This window comes from Gasterosteus aculeatus, chromosome 21 (assembly GCF_964276395.1).
Source record: "Gasterosteus aculeatus chromosome 21, fGasAcu3.hap1.1, whole genome shotgun sequence".
Taxonomy (NCBI): Eukaryota; Metazoa; Chordata; class Actinopteri; order Perciformes; family Gasterosteidae; genus Gasterosteus; species Gasterosteus aculeatus.
In genome coordinates, this window is record NC_135708.1 from 4,642,491 (window position 1) to 4,660,693 (window position 18,203).

General features: G+C 44.0%; 1 protein-coding gene across 2 annotated transcripts in view; it reads left to right on the forward strand.

The window, feature by feature from the left end:
* LOC144390247 (protein NLRC3-like) overlaps nt 1–18,203 on the forward strand; it is a 69,892-nt gene that overhangs the window by 35,869 nt on the left and 15,820 nt on the right. The window contains exons 10-11 of one of the 2 annotated variants that reach the window (XM_078096705.1): nt 5,366–5,539; nt 9,923–9,969. The exons of the other annotated variant lie outside the window; for it this stretch is intronic. Coding sequence (XP_077952831.1) covers nt 5,366–5,539; nt 9,923–9,969 — 221 coding nt within the window. The remainder of the gene's footprint in view (nt 1–5,365; nt 5,540–9,922; nt 9,970–18,203) is intronic. 2 annotated transcript variants of the gene reach the window in all.

Genomic DNA, 18,203 nt, shown 5'->3' on the forward strand with positions numbered 1-18,203 from the left:
TTAAACAAAATACATGACTCAACAAAAAATGCCATTAGTTCTTTGTAAGATCAAACTAAGTAAGAATAGTCCTGTCAATATCTACTAACAAAAGGTGCATAACAATTGCAACAGCCCGTGCAGTAAACAATAAAACATTTTGGAAATTCAACTTAACTTTGGTGGAAATATCAAAAACATTGTAAACTTCAATTCCAAGTCTCACCCACCAGCGTGATGACATGGCAGAGGCAGGTTACATGTACGCTGTTGGGCAACACTCCTCTCAGAGCCTCCTGTATTCCTTCAGACAGTGAGCAGCATTATCAGTCACCACGGCCCAGACATCATCACGCTCACATTGTTGTGATTGACAGAGAATAGAATGGCTTTGGAAGTATTCGCATCTGTCCACGAAGACAACATCAATCAGAAAGTACTGTTGTCCAACGCCTACGACGAAAGATAAAAAATAATAATAACCATGATTAGTATTGTGCGGCAAGGTGGCGTTGTGGTAGCACTGTCGCCTCACAGCAAGAAGGTCCTGGGTTCGATTCCGCCAAGTGGCCTTTCTGTGTGGAGTCTGCATGTTCTCCCCGTGTCAGCGTGGGTTCTCTCCGGGTTCTCCGGCTTCTTCCCACAATCCAAAGACAGGCTCTGGGATTAATTGGGGACTCTAAATTTCCCGTAGATGTGTGGATGTGAGTGTGAATGGTTGTGTGTCTCTGTGTTGGACCTGCGATTGGCTGGCGACCAGTGCGACCCCCAGTGCACTGATTAGGAATAGCAGCTACTTTTATAGAAAAGCTATTTGTGTCTTTGTTTAATTCTCACAATAGTAAAGTCATCCAGCGGGCTGCACTGGACCCCCCGCAGACCAGATTTGGCCCTCGGGCCTTGAGTTAGACACCCATCATCTAACTGGTCTGTGTGTGTTTAAGTGTGACTCATTAACTGTAAACATCCTCAGATGTAAACACAATGTGAGCTAGTTCCTCCACATCAGGATCAGCAGAGGTCACATCTGGAGACAGCTGCAGGTTTCTGGAGTCAGATGACTGGGACTGAACATGTGATTAGAATAAACTCAATGCTCTGTGGACCAGCTGACGTGGTCTCTGGACTCCATGCAGAGGTTTGGACAAAGTATCGTCAGTAGACTCTGTGAAAAGGTCCAAAGACTAGTTTCAGAAGATCTAAGGAGACTTCTAGAGGTCAGGGGACGGACTAAAGAGTTTTGGAGTAGTTCCATAGGACTTTGTACCAGATGCAGAGGTCTGCACACGTTGTTTTTATGACCCACAGTAAAAACTAAAACCAGATGAAACTGATGACTAACTGTCACTCAACTAATAAACTGTCCGTCATCATCGACAGTCTTCAGCATCTGGTTTCCATCATGATCCATCATGACAGAAGCCAATATCTTTAACTTATGTTGTATTGGTGTTGATGGTCCAAACACCATGTGGGCTGATGGTTCATGTTCCTCCACAGAGAGGACCAGGAGAGCTCAGAGGTTCCCATAGGTCCGTCTGCCCAGCAGCATCAAACACACCTGGACTCCATCTTCCTGGTGTGTACATGAACAAATACTTTAACATCTCTCAGGTCACCATCATCTCCATGCTGCACTTTGTAGACCAGTGGATTGTCCGTCCGTCCAACATGGACCTGATGGTGGCTTCCATGTTCTAGTTGGTGTCATTCATAGAATGTTCTGTTCCAGCTGCTGGAGGAGAACATCCTCACTTTTGTGAAGAACGAGCTGAAGAAGATCCAGAAGTTTATGAGTTCAGATTATCCAGAATGCTTAGAGAAAGAGGATGAGAAGGTGCTGGATGAAGAGCAGAGGAGGAGCAGAGAGGCCTTTGTGAAGATCTCAGTGCACTTCCTGAGGAGAATGAAGCAGGAGGAGCTGGCTCAGCGTCTGCAGAGCAGTAAGAGGATTTCTCTACAGACTTACCATGCTGATAAATGAGACATTCACTAATGTGTCCAGAGACGGACAGAATATATTCATAGTCATTCTCTGAGGAAAGGACATGTTGAAATCTATTCTGTGACTCATGGATCTTCTTTGTTGTCTTCATTCAGGACTTCATGCTTCAGTTTGTCAGCGTGAACTCAAATCCAACCTGAAAAAGAAGTTCCAGTGTGTGTTTGAGGGGATCGCTAAAGCAGGAAACCCAACCCTTCTGAATGAGATCTACACAGAGCTCTACATCACAGAGGGAGGGACTGCAGAGGTCAATGAAGATCATGAGGTCAGACAGATTGAAACAGCATCCAGAAGACCAGCCAGACCAGAAACAACCATCAGACAAGAAGACCTCCTCAAAGCCTCAGCTGGAGGAGAGGAACCAATCAGAACAGTGATGACTAAGGGAGTGGCTGGCATTGGGAAAACAGTCCTAACACAGAAGTTCACACTGGACTGGGCCGAAGACAAAGACCACCAGGACATACAGTTCACATTTCCATTCACCTTCAGAGAGCTGAATGTGCTGAGAGAGAAGAAGTACAGCTTGGTGGGACTTGTTCATCACTTCTTCAGTGAAACCAGAGCAGCAGGAATCTGCAGGTTTGAAGAGTTCCAGGTTGTGTTCATCTTTGACGGTCTGGATGAGTGTCGATTTCCTCTGGACTTCCACAACAATGAGATCCTGACTGATGTCACAAAGTCAGCCTCAGTGGATGTGCTCCTCACAAACCTCATCAGGGGGAAGCTGCTTCCCTCTGCTCGCCTCTGGATAACCACACGACCTGCAGCAGCCAATCAGATCCCTCCTGAGTGTGTTGGCATGGTGACAGAGGTCAGAGGGTTCACTGACCCCCAGAAAAAGGAGTACTTCAGGAAGAGGTTCAGAGACAAGAAGCAGGCCAGAAGCATCATCTCTCACATCAAGACCTCACAAAGTCTCCACATCATGTGCCACATCCCAGTCTTCTGTTGGATCACTGCTACAGTTCTGGAGGAGGTGTTGAAGACCATAAAGAGAGGAAAGCTGCCCAAGACCCTGACTGAGATGTACATCCACTTCCTGGTGGTTCAGTCCAAAGTGAAGAAGGTCAAGTACGATGGAGGAGCTGAGACGGATCCACACTGGAGTCCAAAGAGCAGGAAGATGATCGAGTCTCTGGGAAAACTGGCCTTTGATCAGCTGCAGAAAGGCAACCTGATCTTCTATGAATCCGACCTGACAGAGTGTGGCATCGATATCAGAGCAGCCTCAGTGTACTCAGGAGTGTTCACTCAGATCTTCAGAGAGGAAAGAGGACTGTACCGGGACAAGGTGTTCTGCTTCGTCCATCTGAGTGTTCAGGAGTTTCTGGCTGCTCTTCATGTCCATCTGACCTTCTTCAGCTCTGGTGTCAATCTGCTGTCAGAAGAACAAACTACCTCCCTGTGGTCTAAAGTCTTTAGAGACAAACCTAAACCAAAGCGTCTCTACCATAGTGCTCTGGACAAGGCCTTACAGAGTCGTAATGGACACCTGGACTTGTTCCTCCGCTTCCTCCTGGGTCTTTCCCTGGAGACCAATCAGACTCTCCTACGAGGTCTGCTGATACAGACAAGAAGTCGCTCACAGACCAATCAGGAGACAGTCAAGTACATCAAGAAGAAGATCAGTGAGGATGTGTCTCCAGAGAAAAGCATCAATCTGTTCCACTGTCTGAATGAACTGAATGATGGTTCTCTAGTGGAGGAGATCAAACAGTCCCTTAGATCAGGACGTCTCTCCACAGATAAACTGTCTCCTGCTCAGTGGTCAGCTCTGGTCTTCATCTTACTGTCATCAGAAGAAGATCTGGAGGTGTTTGACCTGAAGAAATACTCTGCTTCAGAGGAGGCTCTTCTGAGGCTGCTGCCAGTGGTCAAAGCCTCCAACAAAGTTCTGTAAGTACAGAGAGAGTTAATTCATACATCAGAACTTAAATATGCTGCCATCTTTTATACTTACTGCTTATTCTTCTCTTCAGACTGAGTGGCTGTAACCTCTCAGAGAGAAGCTGTGACGCTCTGTCCTCAGTTCTCAGCTCCCAGTCCTCTAGTCTGAGAGAGCTGGATCTGAGTAACAACCACCTGCAGGATTCAGGAGTGAAGCTGCTTTCTGCTGGAGTGAAGAGTCCACATTGTAACCTGGAGACTCTCAGGTAAGATTAAGTTAGTTTGTCTTCAATGATGCATCTAGGGAACTCTGGAACCAGAGGATCTAATCTTAGAGACAAAACATGGGGCTAAACGTCCTTTTTGTGAATTAATATCTGTGTTTCCATCACATCACGAGAACCTTGTAGACAAGACATATTTACCACATAGTAGCTTGAAAATAGACCGTCTGAAACACAATGTTCTTTCACGATAAAACATCACATGTTCATCCTGTTGTTCCTGTTATTCAGGCTTTATGATGTCCTGTTTCATATAATGAATGAATGAAAAGCAGAGATGGGAAGAGACTGAAGATTTTAATGTGTGTCTCTACAGTGATGATCTGCTGAGTGATGGTTGATTATTTCTGATTTGATGAAGATTCATTCCTCATTTACACTCACTTTGTTCTCTTTCTTTCTATGGAAGGAGTCAGAAGGAGGATAGAGAAGCCTAACTTTGAATTTAACTAATAAACAACAATAAATATCCCTGCCTCATTCTGATATTAATACCACAGTAATTCCTGTAAACAGCAGAGCACAATAAACCTCCTTGTAGAACAAAAATAATTGTAAACACTTTCACTGAACATGTTTTTTCATGTTCTAACTGATCGTATTTTAGTCCAAACTCATCATCAGAGGATTCAATATGAATACAAATGTTATTTTTCTTGTTTATTGTTGTCTCTTCAGACTGAGTGGTTGTAACCTCTCAGAGAGAAGCTGTGACGCTCTGTCCTCAGTTATCAGCTCCCAGTCCTGTAGTCTGAGAGAGCTGGATCTGAGTAACAACCACCTGCAGGATTCAGGAGTGAAGCTGCTGTCTGCTGGACTGAAGAGTCCACACTGTGAACTGGAGACTCTCAGGTCAGGATTCAATTAAAGTCCACTTGGTGTCTTTATTTACATCCATGGTACATTTCTGACTTTCATAAGATTCTTTCTGCTTCCATGATTTAAATCAAATATGTATTTTCCAACTCTTTCCATAAACTATGTTTATTTTCAATATATTGTAAATATTTTAAATTATAGAGTTAGTAGTAATGTTATTAGGTTGTTGATGTACATTCGTGGGTGTTTAGTTGTGACTGGAAACTAGTCAGTAACCATGTTAATGTGACCCCTCTGTACCTGATAGTATCTTAGTACTGCAGTGTCCTTCCAGCCCTCACAGCTCCCTCAGATCATGTGACATGTGTCTTATTCTGTATGTCTGCAGGCTGTCAGGCTGTCTGATCACAGAGGAAGGCTGTGCTTCTCTGGCCTCAGCTCTGAGCTCCAACCCCTCCCATCTGAGAGAGCTGGACCTGAGCTACAATCATCCAGGAGACTCAGGAGTGAAACTGCTGTCTGCTGGACTGGAGGATCCTCACTGGAGACTGGAGACTCTCAGGTATGAAGAGGCTGCAGCCACAGACCATCAGTCTGGTAGAGGAGGTAGAGCTGGAAACCTTTTCTCTGTCCCACTGTCAGCCTGGTTAATAAGACCCTGACACACCAAGCTGACCTCAAACTACCAGAGACTCATCAAACTGTTTGTGTCCCACATGAGACCATCAACACAGACAAAAGTAGTGAGGAACAGTAGCCAGGATGAGCCTGAACAGGGAGGAAGGTGATGAAAACCTTGTTTCTCTGGAGCTTTGTCTTGTCTCCACGTTATAAGAGAGGACAGTCTCCTGACACGTTGACGGCATCATGGTGGGTTGATATGAGTCAACGTGGTCACGCTGCAGGTTTGTGGGCTCTTAACAACTCATACAACACTTGGATGTTTAGATGCTGGTCCTCTGCCTCCAGTGTGTGTTTGTCCTTTAGTCCAGACATTATTATTAAGAGACACACAGTCAGAGAAACAATCTGTTCAAAGCGTCTTGATGGATCATCACAGGAGGAACGTTTGGTGTTTTAAAGGAGTTCAGCTTCACCTGCTTTTGGTGCTTTGCATTGAGAGATGGTTCCCTGGATGATAAGAGTGGACTTGTTGAAGCTACAGGTGACAGTCGGCCACAGACGCTCAGTGAAGAACCAACAGCTGATGGTGGACCTGGAATTAGTATCAACTGTATCGTAGAAATGAACAGAACATACCAAAAAAAACCTATCCAGATAAATGTTGCCATCCGGATGGAGTGAATGTGATTGTGGTTGGATGAGAAGTGTTGGGAGCGGCTAGGGGGTCGTATTAGGTTACTAGCAAATGAGGAACTAACTTATGGACATTAATAGAATTATTAATAATCACTAAGATACTTCTCAGAATGAATAAATAACGGGGCACCACCCTGATCTAACAGGGACCAATAACCAATACTATAAATCAAGTCTCATAATTGATATTCACTCCTTGAGGGTGAAGATGTTGGCGATGTATGTCAACGGTCACCACCATATAAATGCACAAGTAAACACAGGAAAACGGTTCTTTAAAGTATAACAGGGTTTATTAACTCACAGGAACACCGATCAAGATCACCTATAACTGCAACCAACAATCCCCATAACACTTATTTTAAACCTACTCACTAAACAAGCTGTGTGTGTGTGTGTGTGTGTGTGTGTGTGTGTGTGTGTGTGTGTGAGCACAGAGGGGGGGGAGACGAGGGGGGTGCAGGGAAGGAACAGCGGTGCGGTTGCGCGTAACAACAAGCGGAGTGCCGGTTATCACACTAGGGGGCGAGCGAGAGCAGCGGGGCGGAAGTGAGACCGTTAAATCAAACCACCGAGGAAGACGGGAACGTTAAACAGTGTAATACGACTACTGGACGCGAGGGGCGAGCGAGAGCGAAATGCAGGAAGTGTTCCACGTATTAAAGCAGGGGGGGCCAAACTTTTTTCACTGAGGGCCACCGACAGAAAAATATGTGAAAGGTTGAGCCGCTCACTAAAGTTAAGGTATATCACCTCTAGTGTATTAACAGTAATACAAATCAATCAATCAAATGTAGGTCAATTATGCTTGATAATTTATTATACGTACAGAAAAAACTGCATAAATCACATGTCTCCATTAATGGGTTTTCATTTTTTTTACAAAAAGGGTTGGCAGCTCATCCTCAGATTGCTTCTTCGTCAGGATGGGGACCCCCTTCACAGCCCTGTATAAAGAGGGAAGGCTTTATTTAACCTACTTATGCAAATCATTCATCAGCTAACGTGTTTTAGAAAATGTTATCAACTCTCATTGACTGCATTTTATTAAGTAATTGGGCTTTTGAACACATGAATACCCGACTTCTACCGGAGCTTGGAAAAGGCCAAGTTTCCTCTGATGCGACGCCACGCAAAAAGAATGACCAGTCTGTTTGGCACAACATACATATGCGAGCAAACATTTTCTCTGTTAACTCTGAACAAAAGCAGATTGAGAACCAAAATGAGCGACAGCCATCTCTGTGATGTCCTTCACATCTCAACCAGCAAACTTACTCGTGACATGCCAGCCGTCCTTCAGTCCAGAGCAGCATCACTGCTCCCATTAAGTGCAACACTGTTCCCATTGTAGGCAAGTTCAAATATATTACACAGTATTCATGTCAGCCCCTGGCATCAGGCCACGGGGGACCCCGATATGTTTGTGTCCTTCCTTTGTCCTCAGTGAAGAAACACGTGGTGAGGTTCATTAGCAGGGTGGAGGCCCAACAGAAGTATGAACATTTAGCATCCAGACACCCGATTGGTTTTCTCCGCCATGCGCCTGCAGATCAGAGCGACGGCGGGTGTGAAAAGTGGTCGGTGGAAGGATCCTTTGTCAGAAGCCACAAGCCGATCTCAGTTGGTATTTAGCGACATGGACCCTCCTCCTCCTCCTCATGCAGATTCCATGTAACGTTACACGAGGACCTTCATGACCATGAGTTTGTTGTTTTCTACCTTTATGGAGAATCTGCCACAACACAGCGACTTGCAAGTAGCGCAGCGCCTTAAATAAAGTCACGTGTGTCTTTATGCGGCTTTAGAAATGAACACAAAGGGATTCTGTATTTGCTCATAAAGTCTGAAAAACGGCTTATTTGGCCGATGTTTTGATAAGCGACCGAAGCCAGTTCAGTGTTTCCATCATTATAACAGGGGTGCCCCCCCATGAAGTAGTACAACGGGGAGACACTGCAGTCCACCTGATCAATGGGACAACGTGGACGTCCTCCGACTCGCCTCATTCAGCCTCACTGGAAAATGGCTTCTGCTTTTATGTGTTACAGTTGTGTGATAAAGTGTTTGCTGCCTTCCTGATTCCTCATTTCTTTCATGTTCAGGCATGAAAATCCCTCACCTTTTTTTGGGGGGGGGTATGGCAGCAAATCACTGCCAAAATTCCAGAGCGCAAATCAGGTTGATGCGCGTAAATCAAACATCCGCGAGCAAATAAACAAATAAATAAATAAATATCTCTGGTGAGACGGACTTTTGAACGTGAGCTTCGTTGCTCGCGAGGAGAATCTCTGCTCGCGCTCGAAGGAGTTTTCTACGCGCTCGCTGTTGTTCTTTCTGACAGTAAGAGGGCGGAGCCAGTCACCATGGTCTCTACACCTGATTGGTTACAAACCCCGTCTTTGGATTGGCTGGAGTGATGCATTCACACAACTATAGAAGCCCATTTCCGCACTGAAGAAAGGGGATAGAAAGTCTAAATTATGAGATAAAACGTTGTGAAAACACAAACGCCACCTTTATGTAACCGTAGTGGAGCGTAGATGACAACCAGCTACAAGCATCATTTACCATCATTACCGGCACATTAAGACCGATGCGTCCAGCTGAAGACATTCAGTCACTTGAATATCCAGAAGAATATGGAAGAGATTCCACTGACAAGTGCTACAGGCGGAATATGTGGGGGGGCGGTTACAGGCCAGTGACTTTCTATTCAGAATGTTGGTCCCTGGGACAAAACCAGCTGAAAACCCCTAGAGGGGAAACATCCGTCTCACCTTTTTCACCCGTGACCCGTTTTCATGCCTGCATGTCACACTTAAATGTTTCAGATCATCAAACTAATGTAAATATTAGACACAGATAACGCAAGTAAACACAAAATGCAGTTTGTATCATTAAGGGGAGAAAAGAATCCAAACCTAAATGGCCCTGTGTGAAAAAGTGATGAAAACATAAATGAAGTGAGGTTCATCACATCTTTGGAAAGCCCAGTTCCATTTCTCCAGCCACAGCCGTTCTCAATCTAGAAATCACTTAAATAGGAGCTGCCTGACAAAGTAGACAAAGTAGACCACAAGATCCTCACAAGCGAGACATCAGGCTGCGATCCAAAGACATTCAGGAACAAATGAGGAACAAAGTCATTGAGATCCATCAGTGTGGAAAAGGTGACAAAGCCATTTGTAAAGTTTTGGGACTCCAGCGAACCACAGGGAGAGACATTGTCCACAAATGGGGACAACATGGAAACATGCACATTGTGTGAATACTGAATGGTCTGTATCTGCTTTATCTTTATGAAACAGTTTAATGTGAATGTTCCTTTGCACACGTCCCATGAAGCTTGATCTGTAGCATGACGTCATTTCTCCCGTTTGAATTCACATCTGGTGAAAGTACAGTGACAGGTCCATTTCTTATTTGTTATCCATTCATCTTCTTCATGAATATATTCCAGCACCTCGTCGCTGTGTGACGCCTGACTGACAGTCTGTGGTCGTCTGTAAGTAGTGGTAGAAGAAGAAGAGGTGCTCCATGTGGACATGAAGGACAAAGCTGTGTGTGAGAGTGATGTAATGTCCATGTCTCCATGCTGCTCTGACCCCCCTCCTCCTTTCAGGGTGGAGCCTGATGGAGTCCGATGGTTGAGACCAGGTCTGAGGAAGTGTAAGTGTGCTTTGATTCATGAAGATTCAACCATCTTCACACTGTGACATCACTCATTCACCTCTGTGATGTCATCATCAACGTGTCAGTAGATGAACACATGATTAATAACTGCAGCTGTATTGTGTCTTGTTGTCTCATCAGATTCCTGTGAACTCACAATCGACACAAACACAGTAAACAAACACCTCAAACTGTCTGACAACAACAGGAAGGTGACAGATGTGGAGGAGGATCAGTCATATCCTGATCATCCAGACAGATTTGACTTCCTTCATCAGCTGCTGTGTAGAACTGGTCTGACTGGTCGCTGTTACTGGGAGGTCGAGTGGAGAGGAAGAGTTCATGTATCAGTGAGTTACAGAGGAATCAGGAGGAAAGGAGACAGTGGAGACTGTGTGTTTGGATACAATGATCAGTCCTGGAGTCTGATCTGCTCTGATGAAGGTTACTCTGTCTGGCACAATAAGACAGTAACACGCATCACCTCCTCCTCCTCCTCCCCCTCTGGTAGAGTAGCAGTGTATGTGGACTGTCCTGCTGGCTCTCTGTCCTTCTACAGAGTCTCCTCTGACACACTGATCCACCTCCACACCTTCAGCGCCACATTCACTGGACCTCTTTATCCTGGATTCAGGTTCTGGCCTGGTTCTGGTTCCTCAGTGTGTCTGTGTCCTCTTCAGGAGGGAGAGTCTCCTCCTGGTGGAGAACCTTCCTCTCTGCTCACCACATAGTTCAGTCTGTACAGCTGATGGTGGTTCATGTGGGTGTAGATGCAGGTGGAGCAGGTGAGGGGTACCTGAGCTGGTCTGGACTCTGGGGGGTCCACAGCTCTCTGGGACTCAGATGGAAGTGTGAAAGAGCTCAGCTTAATGCTGCTGTGCTCCTTCAATCAATAGATGATCATTTAGATATTGGCTCCTAATTAGGCTTTAATCTTCATCTTTATGTGTTCAAGAAGACATTTTATAAGACGCTCTTTCATCTGTCCCCCCATATGAGACAAATGTGTCCTTATGTGTGTGTGTGCGCTTCATCAGCAATAATAAAAACAAGGTGAAGAAGGAAAATATGAATGTGTAATTCTTTCTGAGCCCATTTTAACTTCAAATCTTTCTAAATCTGTTGAGCGAAATCAAATCTAATTTCACATAATCAGGTTTGTTTTGAACAAGAAGCTTTTTGATGGTTCAGCAAACCTCTCAAGGAAATATTGAATATGCGTTACTTGTGTTTTTATTCCCTATAATGTCATTTACAACATTTACTCCATGTGTTACTTTAACAGAAATAGAATTGTTTGGCTCTAATGTTAATAAATGACTTTTATTGGAAACAACTGTAGATGTTTAAACAGGCCATCAAATAAAGATGCTTTCAACACGCTGTATTATTTCTTTTGACATGAAATACTCTGATCCTTTTTAAAGATGCTGTACTATTGACTTTTGTACTATTTCCTCCATAATATCTGTATTTATTCTACAGCCCTGTTGCTGTGTCAATAGCACAGAGGAAACATTGGTGGTGCAGCATGTTGAAGAAGGAAGTGAGTAAATAAAGAAATGAGTAATGAATAAGTTGCTTTATTAACCTTATTAACCTTCACGCAGAGCCGTCTCACAACAACACAAACTACTGAGCTCGCTACTTCAGGTGCAACTTGAAGCTTTCATTCTGCACCAAATATCACACTTAAGTCACCAACAAAAACACACAAAGCACAAGCACACATTTGATAACAGGGTGGAGTTTATCTCCTCACAAAGTGGAGTATTGAAAGTGTTAAACGTGATTTCCCGCCAAAATAAAAGACAAACAGCAGCAGCATTGCCACTAAATGCAATAAAACACGCGTTGTGCAGCGTGGACAGAAAGAGGAACGGCTTTAACTTTCCATCTCTTAATAACATGGTTATTGTAGCTGAAAGAAATGATTACAATAAAGTACATCCTCATTCTGCTCTAAAGCAGGTGTGTCAAACTCATCGTAGGTCACTTTGATCTCCAGCCATGTCCAGGGCTGATATGAAGGTCCAAGGTGATTCTATGTGGACGTTTCTCCAGGTTTCATGGCTCGGCTTGACCTCCTCACGCACAAACGCATGAGGACCGTCACCGACTACTTCCTGGCTCCCTGATGGGAAGCTTCCGGATGCTTCTCTTTTTGAGGTGAATGCTTTTAATTTGTGTCGTCAGTGAAATGGATTCATGAAGATGATTCAATGAGAGGACGATCGGGATCAATCTCTCTATGAATAAATGCTACTGACTGATTAATGCTCAAAACAAGCTCACATGGGACAGTATTACATATTATATTTGGACTTCCGTGACACTAATGCACACTTCATATGTATTTGTGTCATATGTATGTATGTATATAACAGAGTTTGGGTAACCTTCAATATTTATCTCCATAAGATATTTCTGGGCTTTTTAAGAGCAAAGAACAAGTTCCTGTTGTCAAGCAGAAGGAAGTATTAGAATGTGACTCGAGAGCTGAAGTCATTTAGTGAGTGTTACACACTAAATGAAGACATGTCCAGGGGGCCACATGTGAATTGAGTAGATGCATCTGATTGTTAGTGTTCATCTATTTTCATTTCAGGATGTTGCATTAATGCTCATTCAGGTTTATCGTCAGCTTGATGTGGGAGCTATTATTTAGTTACTTATTCTTGAATATAGTTGGATTAATTGTTTGGGTAATTGGATCACTAATTGCACCTGGAGGTTACTTAGGGGCACAGCCAGGTGGGACCAGCATGCACCTGGGTGACTCATAGTGTTTAGCAGTGAGACAGTGAGACAGAGCACTGCATAGGAAGGCAGACAAGTTGTATCGTATGTGTTGTGGATCCTGTGGAATAAAGGCGAAACAAAGGAAAAGATCGGCCAGACAATCCGCTTTCTTACTGCGTGACAGAAAACAAAAACTAGGTGCAGCAGTGACCCTTTGATTCAAAGATGTGTTGGTAACAAGGACAAATGGCCACTACAATTAGCATGTATTAATAAAATAGTTGTAATATGAATCAAACACAATAGTCATTTATGTCATATAATTACTGTACACATGAACAGCCACAATGTAACGTTAAGACCTGAGCAGCACAGCATTTCTACCTCCCATGTGCTCAGAGTGAGTTACTTCCTCTGTGGGGAAAAACTGTTAGATCATCAGCTGTTAACAGCCTCATATGGTTTGGAGGAGTAAGAACATGATGTAGAGTCAAAGGGAGAGAGAACAGTTTCATTTTCTCTTTAGTTCAACACTGATATACAGAGTGAAGGTAAAAGATACAACTTACATTTTAAAATCAGAGTTTGTTGTCATTTCCATCATTGTGACCGTGGCACATGGAGTACAGAGGGTGTGCTGCAAACCGCAGGGTTGGTGGTTCAAATCCCAAGTCAAAACGTCCCTAAGCAAGACGCTCAAACCCCTAACTGCTCCCCAGGCGCCCTTATGTTGATTTGATCTAAGGAAGTTATTATTGCATCATGCTTTGAGTTAAGGTTACATCATCACTACTAGTTAACGTTTGAATGGTATTCAACGTTTAAACATATAAGGATTTAATTCCTGATCGATTATCATTACAGGCTTAGACTTTACTTTCTTAATTGGCTTTTTAGTTTGAATTTAATTATGACTTTAGGGATTTTACCTTAAGATGATCGGGTTTTTGGGGTTTCCTCTTCTCTCTCCTGTGGAAGTGTTTACGCTGTATTGTATAAGTTTAATCTCAGGTTTCATTGAGTTGGACTTTTATTTTGAATTTGCTCAAGTCATAACTGGTTTGATTTTCTTGGAGCAGTTTGAGATTTTTTTGGATAATTTGACCTGTATTGATAGCGTTTTGACCTGTATTGTAGTTATTACTTTGACTCAGCGTTTTCATTGACTGTCTCACTTTCAGATCCAGTAGTTTACTTTGCATTGCTGATTTCAGTTGTCAATCTGATTCAACATGTTTTGTAGGTTTCATTAGTTTAGACTTTACATCATTTGTCTCCTCATAGTCAGTGACACAATAGCTCCTGGGACAAAAGGGACAGCTCAGGGTTCTTTAGATACACCAGGTTGCATCATGGTTACTTTTACAAGGACCAGAGAGCAGATGAAGAGCAGATGGAGCCCAAAGAAAGAGAAAGGGAGTGGAGGAGGATGAAGAGATGCTTGAGAAGATGGCAGAAGAATGGGTGGTTCCCAACCAGGTCACCACCTGTGGGTGAAGACAGGTGCAAGGTGTGGAGGGAGACTGTAGCAGCAGGAAACCAAGCCACTACGGCTTATGTGGGAGCCGGCCGCTTAGAGAAGTAAGAAGAGACGTGTCTGCACCAAGCGGCTGCTCGCCTACTGGAGGGCAGTCCACCCAAACACCCCCAAACCTGCTGTTGGACTGGCAGAAGAAGAAGAAGCAGATTGTGAGCCCGGTCAAGATGTCACCCCTCTCAGTGCAGACACCCATGCTGCCCCTCAGCTGTACCCAGAAATGACAGCAGCTGCACAGGAGAGGCCAGTACCTTCCCGCCACATGCAGAGAAAAGGAGAACTTCAAACAGTCCCTTTGTGAAACCGAGCATCCAGAACAAGAACCTCTGTTCCATCTGAGAGGAGGAACGGGGGAAGTCGTGAGCGATGGAGAAGATGAGCCTGAGGGAAACAACAAAAGATGACATCGTCACATGAGGGTCACGAGGGCGTGGTGGTGGAAATAGGAGAAGAGGAAGAGGAAGCAGGTAGCTGTGAACATGAACACCAGGGGGCCACAGAAGAGCTGTCCATCACATCAGGACTCCTGTCCATCAAACCACATGTGCAAACCACGGCGAAGGAGGAGAAGCTGCTGTTGGAGGACGTCCTCCTCATAGACATTCTCAGATATCTGCAGCAGAAAACCAAAGACAGCGAGACAGGAGACGACTGCAGGTGATGAGAATTGTTGTACATAGTGTTACGACCCCCGGATGGTCTAGGGGTGAGGGGACCATAAACATATGGGCAGAACCTGGTCGCTTGTAAAAGGTACTGTTTATTGCGAACCAGAGGTAGACAGGCAGGTAACAACAAACAAAAGGAGGGTGGATGAGGGTGCTGTGAAAAAGACAAACCAAGTTAAATAAAAGAGATCCCCAAAAGGAGGACTATGCCCGAATATACATTTAAACAAACAGTAGGCGCTTACCAAAAAACACAAAGAGCACAGCACCCACTACACCTATGAAGCTAACAGGCACAGAAACTACGTGTGGTGAATCAGTATCAACTCTTGCCCCAACTCCCCCCTTTTGTCAGCCCCGTGCTGGTAAAAACACACGAGGACCAAAACGCAGTACTTCACTCAGTTGCACACAAATACACACACAGAAGGCACACAAGTCAACTGGCCATGCGAGCCACTGGTGGGCTCTCCTTAAGAGCTGGAGGTAAGGCTGAGGTGGTGACGAGCCATTGGGTGCGCTGGGACAGGGTGGACCAATGGGTGGAGCTGGAGTGAACCTGACAGAGCTCCACCGAAACCAGGAAGTAGGCGGGGCTTCAGTCCACAGGGCCACACAGCCTACTTGGTACAGACAAGACAAGACAGAAAAATACAAACCACGGTGACAATCGTGATAATAGTGTCAGTTTTTTGTATTAATGTTTGTAGTTTTTTAGTCTCCTCCTAAACTCAGAGATGGGCTGTAAATTGTTGAGTGCTGCTATTGAGTGTAAAGTGCACGATACACTTGATACAGTATCTGGATGATGGAAGCAAACGTCAGATCAAAGGAACATTGATAGCAGCAGTACATGAAATAGGGAAACTTGTTACAGACGGTCATCTTGTGATGGTACAACAACTAGTACACACATACATTTGTATACGCTAAACATGAGAGGTTGGTGATCTATCAGTGTTGTTATGAATGAATGAATGAATGAATGTACTAGATCATAAGTTAAACATGAGAGGTTGGTGATCTATCAGTGTTGTTATGAATGAATGAATGAATGAATGTACTAGATCATAAGTTAAACATGAGAGGTTGGTGATCTATCAGTGTTGTTATGAATGAATGAATGAATGTACTAGATCATAAGTTAAACATGAGAGGTTGGTGATCTATCAGTGTTGTTATGAATGAATGAATGAATGTACTAGATCATAAGTTAAACATGAGAGGTTGGTGATCTATCAGTGTTGTTATGAATGAATGAATGAATGTACTAGATCATAAGTTAAACATGAGAGGTTGGTGATCTATCAGTGTTGTTATGAATGAATGAATGAATGTACTAGATCATAAGTTAAACATGAGCTGAGTTTGTGTTGGCAGCTAACAGAACTTTGCTTTTGGGCTGAAGAGCAATAAAAGTGGAGATTAACACTCAGGCCGACGGGGAAAGAAGTGGGGGTTTAATTTATTATCTTCTGGTTGTGTTCAGGATCAACGGACTCTCACTCTTCATTGTTGCTTTATGAGCCCTTACTTAGTGTTTGGAGAAGCTTTTGTTTACATCAGCGGGTTTGAGGTTAACATTCTGATCTACTGTTTAAAGCTGTAGCTTTCAGTCTATGATGACTGACACAACTTGGGACGGTACTTTACAAAGGTCAGCATGAAGTGACTGTAGTGATGGAGGCCCTCAGTGAGGCCATCAGATGGTTTATTTTGATGGGAAAGGAAGAGAGAAGTAAACAAAGAAGTGAAAAGAAAGTGTTTAAAAGTATGACAGAGGGTAAGTGGAAGTGTAAAGATGGAAAAAGAGGTTGAAGAGTCAAACAGTAATGCACAGTTTTCTAACAGATGATCACATATCATGACAGCGCAGACAGCCTGAAGGCAAAAGGAGAAAGAATTAACTGTACGGGTGGAGAAATGTGAGGGCGTATTTGTGTGTAATCCTGGCGTGAGCGGATCTATTACTTATATATCTTATATATATATATTACTTATATCTCTATAACAAAGAGAACTTGATGAATTAGTTGATGAAGACATTGAACCGTCATATGACACCATGAGGATGAGACCTACAAGTGAGAACGCACAGAGAACATCGATCGGGACATCAAGACAACATCTGTGTTCCCTGTTTGTGATTTGACAGGAATGAATGGCTCCTCAAACCCGTTGGAAACGAGGCTGGTTGAGAATTTACAAAGCAGTAGGTAAATACTGTAGGGGCAGATAAAGATATGCAGAGGCATTCTTTATATCACATGCATCACATTTTTCTAGATGTTCTAATATAAAGCGACTTGCAGTAAGTGAATTCAAACAAGAGGGAACAGAAGCAGCAGAAGGGATTTTTCTTTTGAGAAAGCAACATTCATGAGTGTCATCCACGTGCTAATTACTTCAGCTATAGTGGGTAGATATGTGTGTTTAGCTCTACAGGCTTCATTCTAACTGATATCATTAGGGAACTCCTCCCACCATTTGGGAGCCAGGACAAAGGAGGACTTTGTGGAGTGTTTAGCTCTCTGTGAAGAAACAATAAGCAGATGCAGGAGATGCAGAGGTCAAAGGTGAAGACGAGTTGTGGTCGAGGAGGGAGACAGCAACTGATATCTTGGGGACGTGTTGGAGCCAATAAATCCATCCACAGGTCGCATTTCCTCTCCACCAAGTTTAAGAATCGCATACGGTTTGAATGAAAGCATCGTTTCACGATGAGACAATTCGCTTCAACATTTTCTCTCACATATATGTGCATGACAATTGTGAACTCTGTTTTGCTTTTCAAAGGAACAGGCGATTCCAGGCGAGAAAGTCCAGGTCGGCAGCGACACCCAGTAGAAACTGTTGAGAGGTTTTAGGACGTTGTGGGATCAGGCAGGAGGAGGCTGCTGGGGATTCACTTTACTCCTTTTACACCTTTACTCACGCGGTGAGGAGAGGAACACGGCCTCGTTGGTGCGACTCCACAAGCGTGTGTCCTCGATGTCGGGCATCTTTCTCTCCAACGCAACAGCAGCTGGTGCAACGTAACGGTGATCCTACAACACTGTTCTCCTGATGTGGAATCCTTCCACATCAACCGTAAACCCTTTTACTCCCTGTGAGTTTGCTTCATTCATCCTGGTCGGTGTTTACAACGTGCACGAGGCACAGCGGACACTCGCCGACCAGATGTGGCGTGTGGAGCGAACCGACCTGGACTCCACAAAAACCAGACTACGTAGAGACACAAGGTCCACTCACCAAATCAAAAGCAAGGCGAGACTATTGAATCC